Source organism: Cataglyphis hispanica, chromosome 3 (genome assembly GCF_021464435.1).
Source record: "Cataglyphis hispanica isolate Lineage 1 chromosome 3, ULB_Chis1_1.0, whole genome shotgun sequence".
In the NCBI taxonomy this organism is placed as follows: domain Eukaryota; kingdom Metazoa; phylum Arthropoda; class Insecta; order Hymenoptera; family Formicidae; genus Cataglyphis; species Cataglyphis hispanica.
The window spans coordinates 2,103,994-2,119,959 of record NC_065956.1 but is presented as its reverse complement, the minus strand read 5'-3'; the positions used below and the strand labels follow the sequence as shown (position 1 = coordinate 2,119,959).

Genomic DNA, 15,966 nt, shown 5'->3' with positions numbered 1-15,966 from the left:
AAGATACTTTCGGAGATTAGTCGTATCTCCTTTCGCTATGATATCGTCGCTTATCCGTAATATGGCATATGAGCGTGTCGGTGTCACAAACACGAAGCAAACCACAGCAAAATTAATTGTGTGATTTATATGCTGCCACCGGCAACATACAATTAATCCCTGTTGCGAGATATTGTTTGTCGCGGACGAGCGAATGCGTGAGGACGAGTAAGTGCGATCGATTTGCAATAAATGGCACTCGCCGGTTCTGTGCACTTGGTCAATTCTGTGGTTGATGCTAAATTAACTCAAAATTTAGTAGGTCCATCGGTAGAGTATCGCTGACAGTCATTTATAGCAAAATAAAATATATAATTTATCCGTCCGAATAATTCGCTTTTTTTTTTCACTCTGCCTCGTATGAAAGTACTCTGAAAAGAAAGTTATTAATCTTAATCTTTTTAACGGCATGTATACATATATATAATAATAATTTTGCCACGACGAAATATCATCACAAAGAACGTCATCTTTATAGTTGCGATATCGGTTTAACGATGAAATATTGCGAACAATATTATGGGAGTGACTTGTGTAATTATGTAATTTATCTTCCTAGAGCTAGATATATTGTGGAGAAAGTAGAAGATATGTATAATATCATTTTTAAGTCTTTTAAGATTTTTAAAAAAATTTAAAAAGGATTATCGACATTTATCCTTAAACAATAATTGTAGAAAGATAGGTGTATGTGTGTGTATTTTCTATAAACTTATATAAATATATATATATATATATATATATATATATATATAACTATTTAAATATAAACATAATGTATTTTTTAAAAAGTTATTACAAACTCATCATATATATTTTTATTCATGTATTTTATTGGTTATATTTGATGAAGTAAAATAATGAATGCATAAGTACATAATAAATGGTAATAATAATAAATTTGTAAATAGTAATAAATAAAACATTCTCTTGAATATGAGAATGAAAGTAATTAAGTGAAGCGCATTATTTATTGAAATGTTTTGAATTAATATAATTTTAAAGTATATCATAAAACATAAAACATACATATTTATATTTTACATCATACATCCTTAATAACATAAATTTTATAATTGCAGGATTTTGTCGATTATTGCATATTTAATGATAATATCGCGGATATACATATTTCATAATTTGTATGTGTATATCCTTATCATCATGAGTAATATATGTGAATTACATTCCAGGTAAATCAAAGCGATGCGCATCAAGTGGTCCTGAAGGACGTACAACCCAATCATACTGGCAAATATCGTTGCGAAGTCTCCGGAGACTCCCCTTCGTTTACTACCTTAATGGTTTATAGTTACATGCACGTAGCAAGTGAGTATATTGAGAAAAACGTATTTTACACATCTGAATAAAAATTACATAATATGCGCTGAAAGGCGACGTCCAATGTATGGCTGAGCAAATATAAATAAATATTAATGCATATATATAATTAAATAAAAAATAAACAACTAAAATCCTTACATATTTATAAATATAACAATATATTATTGCTTAATAATGGTTTTTTTTCAATATATTGCAAAATAATCAATTGTGTAAACTGATTAATGCATATAAACTTTAAGTGTAAATTTAACTGATTAATCCGAATATAATAAAGCTTTTAATAAAATAATATTAAAGCATTGTGTGGTAAAAAGTAAATAAGAAAAATTTAAAGAAATATGCAATTTTATAATACTTATATATATATATATACACAATATGCGTATAACAATTTTTAAATTTAAAAAAAATAACGGATAAAAACAATAAATAAAATTTTGTTTAAAAATTGCGAGTAAAAATGTAATTTAAAATAGATTTTTATTTTTTTTATTTTATAGCTTTACACACATATATGAGTTAGCAAGTGAATGAATACATCTCGCAATATCAAATTTTTATTTTGCTTCGGACAATATAAACAAATTAAACTCGGATATACTTCTCTCAGTCGTTTGTATACTTTTTGCAATATTTAAAAAAAACGAGTTTTTCGCAATTTTACAGCGTGCTTACAAATACAAACCTAATCGTTACTTCAAAAAGACACAACAGCAAATGAAACAATAATATTTTTATTTAAAGTCATTCAATAAGGTTTGCTTATTGAGTCAAGAATTATTGGCTCCACATTGGCCTTATGCTTTATAAAATTTATAATAATAGTAACTCAATAATTTTATTAATAATTTTATTAAAAATAGTAATAATTATCTATAATAGTATTAATTTAACAATTTTTATTACCTCTCATAAATTTAGAATTTTATAAGATTTATAGTGCCAATAACGAGATTGATAAATTTCAAATCTTATTTGTCAATCTTAAAAAAATATAGCGTTCGAGAAACAGTTTCTCTTTTATAAAATTATGAATAAGATATATAGTTTATGCCTATTTTTAATTATATATTTTTTGGATCTCTGTCATAAACTACAGCATTACAGATAGCTTTTTAGGAGTTGCAAAAACGACGAGACGACAAAAAGCTGGCGTCATTAGCCTTGATAACAGCATGCAATAAACCTGTCTGCAAAACAGAATTTTTCGATTGGCGATGTTTATTGAATCCTGCGCTCATCTTATCTCCCGATACGTTCGAGCTAAAAAGGCGTGACAGCCGCCACTAATTGCACCATTTAACGCCATCAAAGCGTTAAATGGATATCGTTAATTTATAACTACTATTCCATCGGCTAAATGTTGTTTCGGTGGGCGCGCACGATCGCTTCGTATAATTCTCATTCGTAACGCGGATAATTGCTGCGACCAATCTGCTGCGAGACAGGGCTTTTTGCAGCGTTCTTCTATGTATAAATGACACCTATTCCACGAGCCGTGTGTTGAGGATACATTGTTAAAATTCAATAAAAACATTTCATCATCTCGTTCGAGAGCAGCTAACGGCGGTTAGCGGAAGAAGGGGAACAAGGAATGAACGGGGTATGCGAGGGCCCGTGATGAATCGCGGATTCGGTCGTGACCCGTTAAACTTTTTTTTTGCCGCTTTTACCCACGACTATTCTCCTCGTGCGCTGCCGGATACGCTCTTTCTGTCTCTCCTACGGCGCATCTTTCGCGCGAGCCTCTTTCATTATCGTCGTTGATTATCCTACATGGTGACTAGTATTGTCACCGTAATCGCGCCCAATTAAAACGCAGTTAGGCGAGGAGAGAGAAGAAGACCGTAGAGAGAATAGAGGCGACGACGGCCATGGAAAGAAAGAAGACCGAAGAAGGAGAAGGTCTTGTTCCCACCGTTCCCTCCTTACCCCCGCTGCAGCACCTCTCGTCGTGCGTCGACCTAACGACGCCACAAACACGGTAGCGATCCCCCTTTGAAGAGACGAGGTGATTGCCTCTTCTTTCCGATCACGGATCGTTTGTAAAAGTTCGATACTGTGTGCGGATCGAGGACTCGAATCTCGCATTGTATCCCCCTCCGTGTGTTCGTCGGCTCTTCATCGCTGAAGGAACAATCAACCGGGCACCACCGTCTCTTGTTCCTTTTTCCCGGTTCTCACGAGGCCGGCCGCGATTATCCCGTTCCGTACGTTGAAAATGGTAATATTCCTCGGCCGTGTCCTTGAGACTACTCTCAGAGAAGCTAAGCTCGCGAGAAAGGAGCGGCCCGAGGCGGAAATTGTTGCGGAGAAGTGAGACAGTTCCTTGACAGTTTACCAGATCGCCACCGTGACTGCCTATCAGGAGAAATCGACCACCTTTTGCGGATGATATAATGATCTCCCGACAAGATACATTATATATATATATATATATATATATATATATATATATATATATACAGTGTAATATCTATAATATATTTTATAAAAAGTGATCAGAAAATATATTATCAATATACATAGAAATAAATAATTATTATTTTACGCAACAGAACAAAATGATACATATTGATGTAATTTATAAATTATCAATACACATTGATATTGAAATTACGTTAAAATTCAATAAATAAGTTAAATAGTATTTACCAATAAGCGTATCATAACTATATATATGAACAATCTCAAATTGATACACGGTATGTCTTACAAAGATTTCCGTTACACTGCTCGAGCCGAGATCATGAAATAATGCAAGAAATGTTATTCCCGATTTTTGTGTGGCATGCTTTTTGATACTGCGAACAATGAACCTACTGTCAAACTATCATGGCGCTTTTACGGTACCAAGACTGTTTTTGTAATTGGTAAAGAGCGAAGGAACAGACGTAACAATAGCCGAGATCGTGTCCGTTACTTGCAACAAAAACCGTATATTCGATCACCAATCGTATTCAATTAATACTGTAAGGTATTTTGGATTTCAGGTTTGCCAGACGGCGAGCCCCAGCTGCTGGTCGAGAAGAAGCGATATGCAGTCGGTGATATTGTACGTGGAAACTGCACGGTACCATCGGGAAATCCTCCGGCTAACGTGACGTGGACTGTCAATGGGATACCGGTAGGTTGAAAAGTGTCAAGGGATCTTCCTGTATCGTTCTCGTTCTGTTTCAAAACAAACTATATAAATATTAATTTGATCTGTGTCTCATTCCTAAATATATTCATTCGCCAAGCAATTAAATCGTATCTTATTTCTTTCGTATAATTTATTAACTCTATAAATACTCTCAAGAAGTATCAAATTTTCAATTGATTAATTAGATAATGATCATTGTAATAATTATTGCCATGTCTCAGGATGGATAATAAAAATACATTATATGTAATTTTATCATATGTGGCATATGTAATATATAAAGATAAAAATCTAAATCTCAAATAAATAGGAAAGACTAAATTTTTTTCGATCATATGCTTTTCACAATTTCAGGATGCCTCGGATTGAGAAATACTGCTTCATGTTTAATTAACTTCATCCAATAGGCCATTCAGTTGAACGCAACACGTTGATAATAACGATTTTAAAGTATGCTATTATTTTGTCCACTTGTGATATTTCACTTCGTGGTCTTTTGTTTCTTTCTATGCTTGTCATCGCCACTGATGACAACGCCGTCGCCGTGTCGGTTTGAAAAGTTCTTCCAACGTCTGATTCCAACTTGCTTATTCTACTGACTCCAGCATCGCGTTTACAAATGCCGTTCTAACGCGAAACATCCTTAATAACTGTCACAAATTTTTATACATTTCTGTATGGCGTATAAACATATTTTACATTAAGATCGCTTTGTTGTCTGAAAGTCCTTGCGAATGCCCATTTAGAAGATTCCAATTTTCTGTTCAGTTATTTTTTTATGAAAGCATATTGTATAATAATGAGAAACTAAATTCCTACAAATATATAATATACAAACGATTATTATAAGCAGAATCACTAAAGAATAAAACATTCTATTAATTTAAATATTTTACCAATTGTTTTAATTACTGTTGAATAATGATCATCGTCGAACAAGTCTGCATTTTCGCTACATTTTCGATAGATTTTTTATAAAATGTCTTCTGTCGACATTGCTTTTGTTTTCTCCATCAAAGAGCAGATCCACATCTATATTTTTGATGTCGAGGTATAATCTCTTTTTTGCACTCACGGTGTGCACATAGAATGTCTCGTAATCTATCATGTATATTCCAACAAAGAGATAATAGGCTTCTTTATTTATATATTAACGCTAATTAATTTTTCACTTTGTAGCGGCTATCCAGAAGCTAACCACATTCAAAGGCTATGGGTATTGATTCACCATGAAAAGCAAGAGAGAGCTTTTCTTTCAAAATAATTTTCTAATAAAAGAGAATTTCTTATTAATCATTTTCTCTGTTTATATTTGTTATCAGCATCTACATAAATCTGTAGAAAAGGGTCTGCTTAAGCAACATGTAAAAAAAATAATGTCCATTAATTATAACGCCATTAGGTGTATTAAGATACACCTATGTATAAAATGCCAATGACTTGACTAGAAGTTCAACCATTTCTTTTTTTTTTTTTTTTTTGCTTCGCGTGCATGTAAAAATTTAATCGCTCTCGGAGCGCAATGGGAAGATTCTACCTTCTCATTAAAGGAAATTGCTTATACGTGATCGACTGCATTAAGCGTTAAATGTAACGTCGCGGACGATCTTCACAACGAGCCCAGCTTGTCAGCCTAGAGGCCTCAGAGACGGAACAGCACGTGTTCCCGTGCGTGAATATAGTCTGAGAGACGTACGAGAAGGATGCGTGGAAATCGTGTTTCACGGAAACAACAGGAAACACGACATCAATTTACGATGGCGTCGTATAGACGGGTATTGGAGACTGAGAAAATTGATAAAATCATATTTGTCTGTGAGACGCTCTCCGTTACACGTGCGAATATATACGAGACAATACACGAAATAATAGTCTTTTTGTTCTCGCGAATTGTTTTCTCGTCTCAATGTCATATGCACTGGATAAACTTCATTTAATTCGAAACTCTCACTTTGGTATAGCAAGCCGGTAATCTGAGACACTTTACGAGTATCTTAAGAATCCAATAACGTCGTTATAGATATATGCATCGCAAATCAAATCTTTAACGGTTGCTAAAAGAGACGAGTTATCGCGTAAACAAGTGGCAGGAAGCAGTTAAGAATAAACTGTGGTATCTCGTCATCGTCTCACCCTGCTTGCTCTTCCGCAAGCTTTAATCATCGTTGAGATACCTGCCATCCAGATGCCTGCCTACTTTCCTTAATCTCTATTAGACGATTTAATTATATATAACATAATGATAAAACTAGGCTATTTATGAGAGACAGTCTCTTTAGAAATATATATATATATATAATTCTTAATTTTTAGTTGCAATAAATAAGCAGCTTAACTGCTTATCTATTTCAACTAAACTATGTCACAGTAACTATGTCGTAAAACGAGTCTTCATGTCTATCACATAAAGCTAATTAATCTCAGAGAATCGTAAATTATCACGATCTCTTAATACGTCTATTATGCTCGGAAAAAGAAAATTACAAATAATGCATATCTCATTGCCGAACTGATAATTAATAAATGAATGGAAATCAACAATTACATATATCACTTCTGTATTTACAGTATCTTATGCGCTTTAACAAAAAAGATTTTATAAAGAATAATATAACACTTATATTATATTTGTATTTACAAAATCGAAATTGAAGAACCTAAGAAATAAAGAGAAACTTAGAGACTAAATCTTTAAAATTATATTTAATGATAAAAAATATATATCATATACTTTTTATTGCAGGTAAATTCGAGTTTTATCATGAACATCACAAACAAAGTTGGCGACAATCAACAACAAATGACGATTGCTGGATTGGATTTCGAAACAATGCAAGATAATTTCAGCAACAGCAAATTACACATTATTTGTCATGCTAATGTCTTTCATCTGTATCAAAAAAAGGCTGACATATTTCTGAAAGAAGAACGTCCAAGATTGGCTTCTGTACTAGGAACACGAGAATCTTCTTACACTGGTAGGTGTATGGTTTATTTTTTCATTATCTTATGTACTCTAAATATATTAGTAAATTTTAAAAAAATATATAAGAATTTACATAAATTTACATATTTAAAAAAAGATATATAAAAACATTAAAAAAAAGATATATATATATATATATATATATATATATATATTTTTTTAAAGATGAATTTTAATCTTTTAATTTATTCATACATTATACCTTTTTCATTGCAGGTAACACTGCCAAGAGACCTGTACAATACTTTTACATCACTGCCATAACTACACTATTGCTATGCTGCCTAAGATAACATCAATAATTCCGCAATACATTTTATGCGCATGATTATCTCGAGATGAAGGGAGTAAAAAAATCGTTTGTAAAATTTTGAAATTATTAACTGGAATAAAATTTGAGAAATCTTTTGTTGAGATAAATACCGAGAGCGTATGTTATTCGTGTAAATAGGATATAAAAATTTAGTGAATTATCTATGTGTATGCGATCTGCATCTGCCCCTCGGGCAAATTTGTAATCCAATAACGTCATGTTATTATGTAATAGATCGATGAAGTTTTGCGCCAAACTATTAACGATTATTTGAAAAAACATTGTACTGCCACTTTTCTATTCTCTGATGATGATTTTGATACCTCCTCTAACAGTATAATCAACACAATGTGTTCTGTCATATTTATAGGTAAACACTGTTATTGTTTATAAATGACATTTTATTTCAATGAAATATGAATAAATAATTCACCTTCGTTATTTTGATTTTCAATATTACCTAAATCTCCTTTAGTATATCTCCCTTACTTCCAACACAAAAAATTAATTATTTAACAATTAATAATTTTTTAATAAATTACTAATATCTTAATTTTATATAAAAGCGTAATTATTAATTATAAGAAAAATTTGCTTAATAAAAGATATATTCTAATGTACTAACAAATACATTTCATTACATATTTTTCTGCAAATACATAATCACAATAAATATATAAACACATATTTCTGTATAAAAATTCATTGTTTTAATTTATTAAATAAATGAAATCAAATAAATAAAATATGACAGGGTGATATCACAAAATAAATACACCTTGATTGGATTAAATAAAATCATCTTATTACTATTGTACATGGAATCAATTGCATTCATATGTAATATCTCAGAGCCATTGGATTCAACAAAGATTTCCAAATAGATGCAAACAATAACAAATTATTTATGATGAAATGTATGTAAAATAAAATCGTCATTTAAATTTTATCACTTTCGTAATCCTAATCCACGATCTTTTTCCCAATGAGGTTGAATTTTTGCATCTATTATATCCATTGTTGCTTCTCTCAATTTGGTTCTTTCAATTCCAACCTGCTGGATCTTTTCCATTTGCTCTGTCACATAATCAACTTTTCTTTTAAAATAATCCTTTGCATCGTCAACACTCTTTTTTGCATAATAACCAGTACCAACATCTACAATCACATTATTTGCCTCGGCCAGCTTTCCAGTCACATACATAGAGCCTGTCAAAGGTACTAGTATTTCATTACCTGTAAATATACATGAAAGCATGTATAACAAATGATATAAAATTATTACTTTTGTGCTGAAAAACTATAATGCTTACATTTTAAATACAATCTCATACAAAAACGAATCCATGCATTAAGAAAAGAATATATTTATAGGCAATACAAAAACCAAAGAAAATAAGTATGAGTTAAAAATGTATAAGGCTCTTTTTTTTATATAGAAATTAAATTTTTTTATACAACGCAAAGAAATTTTCAATTGTATCATATTAGTTTCAAAACTGCTTTGTCTTTATAAAGTATATCCAAGCATTTAGTAATCGGAAGCATTTCCTAACCTCCAAAGAGTCCCGAAACTATATATAAATCCATGTGGACTTTAAAAAGTGAAATTACTCACCTTCGGTGGCCACCGTAATTTTTTCGAGACAAGCACCCGATTCTTGAAATCTGCTTTGCGCGATCTTTAAAGTATGCAAAGAATCCTGAAACACTTCGAGCTCCTTGTCCAATTGTTGTTTAAACATTGTCAGTTGTTGGATATTTAAATTCGGCAGAGTCGCTAAGTTGATCACCTCATAGGGAGGCTTCACGGAAACCTCTTCTGACATCTTGACTTAATTATTACCAAAGATTATTATTCTGGATATATATGTTCCGATGATTCTTAATTGATCCCAAAGTTCGTCAATATCGCCAAACACGGGCAACAGCAACAGCTACTCACACGCTTGTTACTTAGCTTGTTAGAATACCACCGGGTGGCGTCACGATACACACGCAACACGCGTGTCATCTCGCGACAGAAGAGATAACCATTTAACGCTACTTCTAGTAACCGGAAAATGATCCTACTTGTGTGGTTCAGCCGACATCTGACTAACTTCAACATGATGATTTTTGTCCGCCTCCTCGGATGAGACACAAGTATAGGATCATCATCAGATCAAAAAAGGCATATCATTAATCTTTTAAGCAAGATTGAATGTGCAGATACAATCTACTACTGTAAGTCGTTCAAATTAAAATAAAGTAAAAATATTACCCAACAGCACATATATATATATATATATATATATATATATATATATATATATATATATATATATATCTAAAAGATGTTTAAAAACGTCTTATCAATTTTTAGATACTTTTAAAATATCTTTTAACATTTTTGTGCTGTCTGGATGTCATAAAATTAGAGATTTCTAATAATATTTAATCAATATTTTTACATTATAAATTTATTATATTTTATAAAGTGAATTAATAAAAAATAATACAATTATTAGAAGAGTAATACAATTATTATGCAAAATTATTGGTATTCGTACATTGGTACATAATTTTAATATTAATAAATTTTAATATTAATATGTCGATAATATCTTTTACCTTGAACGAAAATATTTGCAGACTATTTTATTCACAGTTGGATAAAATATGAAATCAAGATGAAGTATCACTAATATATTCTAAACTAGCAAATATGTATCAACATGTATCATTGATAGATATTATAGTTTTCAATTTAAATAAAAATATTGACTACACATATATATTTCGTGACATTATCATATCTAATTTCAAATAAAAAAAATTTAAACTGAAATTTGCAATGTGGAATTGTTTTTTTTTTATTTTTATTTTATCAAATATTTCTAGTTTTATCAAAATCATTACAGTAATTTGAAATGATTTCTAATATAAAATTGAACTAGTATGTATACAAACTCCATAGTTTCATAATATCAATATTTCATTTTTTGTCTGATAAATATTTCATAACACAAGAAATTATATAGTGAATCATTTAATTTCTTTATAGAGATGTCATAATTAAATATATATATCTGCAAATAAAGTTCTAGAACTTTACAATTAGTTTTACAAATAGTTAAAGTCAATATTAAAAACGAAATACAAATATTACAAAAAATACATTAAATTCTCTTATCTTTTTCGATCAATCAATATTTATTTATTAAAAATAAGGTTTTATTTACGATGGAAAAATCTATATATAACGCTCATGTAATCAGACTAAAATTAGAAGTAAATGAGATATAATTGTAGAAAATATCTTGTATAATAGTGTTTATAACATTACTATAAATTATTACTTATTTTATTAATAAAGAAAGATTATAAAAATTGCTATGACGTGTGCAGCAAAATTTAATTTATAACGGTAATAATTCTTTCCATATCAGTGTAATTAAAACGTGCAATTAAAATAGCTTGCAAATAAACAATGATAAATATTTATATGTTTCAAGCGTATAAATTATTTAATTCAAGTTTTTAAAAAAGCTTTAAAGAATAATCGTAAATAACATCATAAATATATCGCATTTTTATTGTCCATATATACTAAAATCCAAATTAAAAGAAAACAATTGTTTTAAAAGTGAAATATGTATTCATAAGCTGTTAAATATCATTAAAAAATATTAATTAATTATTTTATGTTTCATTTTTTTTTAAATGTCTGCTATTGAAACATAATCATAACAAGATAGCTTTATTAAATTTTTTCCGATATAAAGATTTATTTTTAATTAATATCCGTTGATGAGGTAAAGAGAAAAAAACATATAATATATAGGAGTACAATATTAATCTCGTTTATATATTATATATATAACCGTTATATTAAATTTTTTAACAAATTGATTTTAAATTTTTTTAGAACGATTTAAAATTTTTTTATATGTTCTTCTGTGCTATAAAAAAGTATTTTATTAAAAATATATAATAGTAAATTTTACAATTTTTTAAATTACTTAATCTATACATACCAAGAAGAAGTTATGCTAAATATGAATGAAAATTACAGAATGTTTGTTTAAATAAGTATTTACTTTTATTATATTTTTTTCATTTTTTTATTATATATGCTATTTATTATATATATATATATATATATATATATATATATATATATATATATATTTAACAAATTTACATTTACTTAAAATATTGTTTCTATTAAATAGAATATAACGAGAGAATTATTACAACATTGAACAGAATTTATGCAGATTGCGTATTCAGACAAGTTAATTAATAGCTAGACAGGCGAGCCAAGCAAAATCAAATGAATAGATTTAACATAGATACATATATATCACGTTTCGATAGATTTATATAATGAGTTTCAACGATGCAAAAACATTAATGCACAAACTATGTAATCTTCTGCTCTTGTTCATCCCTTTAAACAACGTTGACATTGATGCATTACCATTTATATATATATATATATATATATATATATATATATATATATATATATATATTAAAATAATATATACGTTAAATTCCAGATATCATTAAAATCATAATTAAATGATTATATCAACTGTCACTCTTCTCTTGACTCTTCTCTTTTTATATGTTATTTTGAGAATTATAAAAGTTACTAAAAATCACAAATATTAATATTACTATATTTTTATATATTAACAATATTAATATTACTATATTTGAAGCTAATGCGTATATCCTTAAATGATAATTATAAAAAAATATTTGTTTAAGACAATTTATTTAAAGCATTTTATATTCACTTTTTATTGATTTTTAGATATTTATATTTAAAAAATAAATATTACTTTTAAATTGAAATAACCTTTAAACTAGAAAAATTGTCATGTTAAAAATTTATGAGCATAAAAATATGGTGGCATAAAAATATATTTTGTACCTAAGCAAACTTTCAACATCCCAATTCTCCAACTTTAACAGCTTATCATTTAAAAGTTATCGTAGCATCAACAATTTGGAATTAAAAGTTTCTTCTTTAAATGTTCTTGGAAATTTGCCATTAATTATCTCAATAATTTACTATGTGGCATCCTATAATGTCAATTGGCATTTCCGAACTTCTCTCTCTATAATAAATATTTAGCAATAATAAACATAATAACATAATAATTGCAATATGTGTAATTTTAGATTATTAAGAATTATAAGATTTTACAGTAATATTAGAATATTATGTATGTATTGTGAAGTTTGTTTTTAAATTTTAAAAGTGATAATAAGAACAGATTTAAAGAAGATTAAATTTTGATTTTACTGACAATTAATCGTATCAATGTAAGTTTTCAATGATTTCACACATACACAGTTATTTACTTTACCAATTTAGACTTTACATTTTTTATTTCAAAAAATAAAGTCTATATGAAATTTATATTCTTTTTTAGCCAAAGATCTGTTATATGATTTTGCAAATATAAAATTTAATGTTCAAAATTAAAATTAAATTTTATTAGCGTAATAAATTATCTCTGAAATTAAAATTTTACTTTTAATTATAATTACATTATTACATAAACAATTAAAACAAAATTTTATTATTTATTTTATACCAAAATTTATTATATGTTTATCAATAAATAATTTTAATCCAGTATAAAAGAATGAAGGCAACCAACCCTATATTTTTTTTTCTTTAATTTTAAATTTTCAATAAATCGTATTCACGTAAAAGAGGACTTTAACAATGGAGAAGGAAAAATCACAGAACTCTACGATCGTTTCACTTTGCGTTCTTTCAGCGTTTTACATAAATCATATATAGCTAAACTTATATAAGTAAATCGTATGTAGGCAAACAATTATGTGACCACTGCATTATAAACAATATATGCACATGTGGTTAAGAGCTCTTGCATCAAGAGTCTACTCAAAGTTCTAGGCTTCCTGGATAATCGCTTATGAAAACACCAGAAATTGTTGTCTAACTTCTCAAATTTTTAAAGTGCAAAAAATTACGAGAAATATATATAACATTTTATATTAGGTAGTTAGGAAATTTACATATTTTTTATATAATTAACATATTTATGTTAGCCATATATATTTTTTAAATCTTAAAAATATTTTTTTTATATTATAAAAAATAATTCTTTTAAGTTAATCGTATATATTTTTGTCTCGTGTTTCTTTTTGCCATATTAAATGTATGAACATTAGAAGTGACGATACTGTCTCCGTAAAAAACATTAAATATTTTGATATAATTTTAAATATTGGTAGAATTCGGTTCAATTTTGTGATCGGTCGATATATAAAATCGCTCGATTTGACACTATATCGACATATATAATGATAACGTTACGTACAGTACACATTGATTTTTATGCAATGGGGGGAAAAGTGGTGAGAGGAACAGTCAGTGTGTAAAAAACTATGCATAATCATAAATCATATCCATTTGGAACCAGTCAGGCGTACGGATCCGGTATTCTATAATTCTACACTTTACGTCGCCAAGGCGCGTCGAGGAAAAAACCGCTCAAGGGCAAATGCTGCGTATGTGGACTACGCGTTATCGGCGGTAAATGTGATAATAACTGGTACATATGTACACAGTATTTGTAATATTAATAAAGACGGCGAAAAATATGTATGCGCGGGAAACGATTCATAAACTAGAATTTATATATATATATATATATATATATATATATATATATTGATTTAATATTATAACAATCTTATTTTTACATTACATTTTTATAATATTAAAATATCATAATATTAGTGTACGATACATTGTAATGTATAAGTTTTGTATTAATGTTTAATCGCCATAGTTTATTATATTATCAATAACAAAATAACGTTTTAAACACAATTGAATAAATATGTACATAATATATACATGTTGTATGTACATGTATATATTATGTACACATAATATGTGCATTATATATTTTGCGAACGTAGGAAATCCGATTTGAGGATTTTATAAGAGGAAATAAGCTTTCACAAAACCTGCTTTCATTTAATTTTTTATATTTACTAGTTTAATAAATTTTATATATAAATATATAAAAAATATAAATATATAAATTATAAATAGATAAAAATATATAAATTGTTTTCCTTTTGCAATTATAAAAAGTCTTTCTTAAATTATTATATATATTTTTTTTATTAATAAATAAAAAATTATTAAGAACAGTACAATAGAAAATAATGATTCTATATAGTAATCGCTTACACAATAACATTATAAATATGTACATTAATAATCTAAGATAATATAAGTTAATATTTTTCTCCACAAAGTTTCATTTCTTATTTATCATACTTATAAATTTGAATGAGCATTGTTGTCATCCTATATTCTGTTATATTTGTCTACTTCTAGGTTGAAAAATTGCACATAAACTTATCATTTGTCAGGTTAGTTTCGGTATGCGTACGATATTTTCTCGAAATTACATCCGTTTTTTCCTTTTTCTTCTCACCTAACATGCGTGTATGTAGGTACGACCCGCAATAATTTCATTTGTCTGGTTTACCAGCTGATGTTTCATAAAACGGAGGTGGAAGGCGGATATACGTAGATAGACCAGTGATTTATTCGCAAACGGTGGATAAAGTGTGTTGTTTCCTACATTTGCGAAATTTGCGCAACATCGTTTTAAAGACATATATCTGTACCACATGATTATGTATCATTAAGTTTATATTAGGCAGTTTGTATCTTTAGTCTTACTATGAAGAGAAAGCACGCAATATTGTATTTAAAATTTTGCTACTTTATGGACTTACATTATGAGTTTGCGGCATACATATACCAACTGACATATACAAATTGACTTCTAAGTAATAAAATATTTAACATACATTATGGAGTTAGAAAAAATTAATTATAGACAATCTTTTAATAAAAATTGAAGTAAAGGTCTTATTAGAAAAAGGTCGCGTATGAAACAAATTATTAAAAAAATAAGATATAAATATTAGAGATTTTGCGTAAAAATTTGGTTCCATAAAAAAACTTACAAAAGCTCTTTGCCACAAAAAAAATAAAAAAAAACAAAAAGAAGAAAACTGGATATTATAACAAAGTGGCTATGATTAAAGTTTATGTGAGAAAATAATTCAGGAAAT

The 15,966-nt window shown here is 28.3% G+C and overlaps 2 protein-coding genes across 2 annotated transcripts in view; one reads left to right on the top strand and one right to left on the bottom strand.

The window, feature by feature from the left end:
- LOC126859346 (uncharacterized) overlaps positions 1–8,271 on the top strand; it is a 52,509-nt gene extending 44,238 nt beyond the window's left edge. The window contains exons 3-6 of the mRNA XM_050610510.1: positions 1,233–1,368; positions 4,380–4,513; positions 7,275–7,509; positions 7,734–8,271. Of these exons, the coding sequence (XP_050466467.1) occupies positions 1,233–1,368; positions 4,380–4,513; positions 7,275–7,509; positions 7,734–7,810 (582 nt within the window). The 3' untranslated portion in view covers positions 7,811–8,271. The remainder of the gene's footprint in view (positions 1–1,232; positions 1,369–4,379; positions 4,514–7,274; positions 7,510–7,733) is intronic.
- Positions 8,272–8,613: 342 nt separating this feature from the next.
- LOC126859348 (prefoldin subunit 5) lies at positions 8,614–9,791 on the bottom strand. Its single transcript, XM_050610512.1, has 2 exons — positions 9,449–9,791; positions 8,614–9,066 (listed from the first exon to the last, which is right to left on the bottom strand). Exons 1-2 carry the CDS (start codon positions 9,657–9,659, stop codon positions 8,780–8,782), a joined length of 498 nt encoding a protein of 165 aa, XP_050466469.1. The 5' UTR covers positions 9,660–9,791; the 3' UTR covers positions 8,614–8,779.
- Between the last annotated feature and the right edge of the window lie 6,175 nt (positions 9,792–15,966).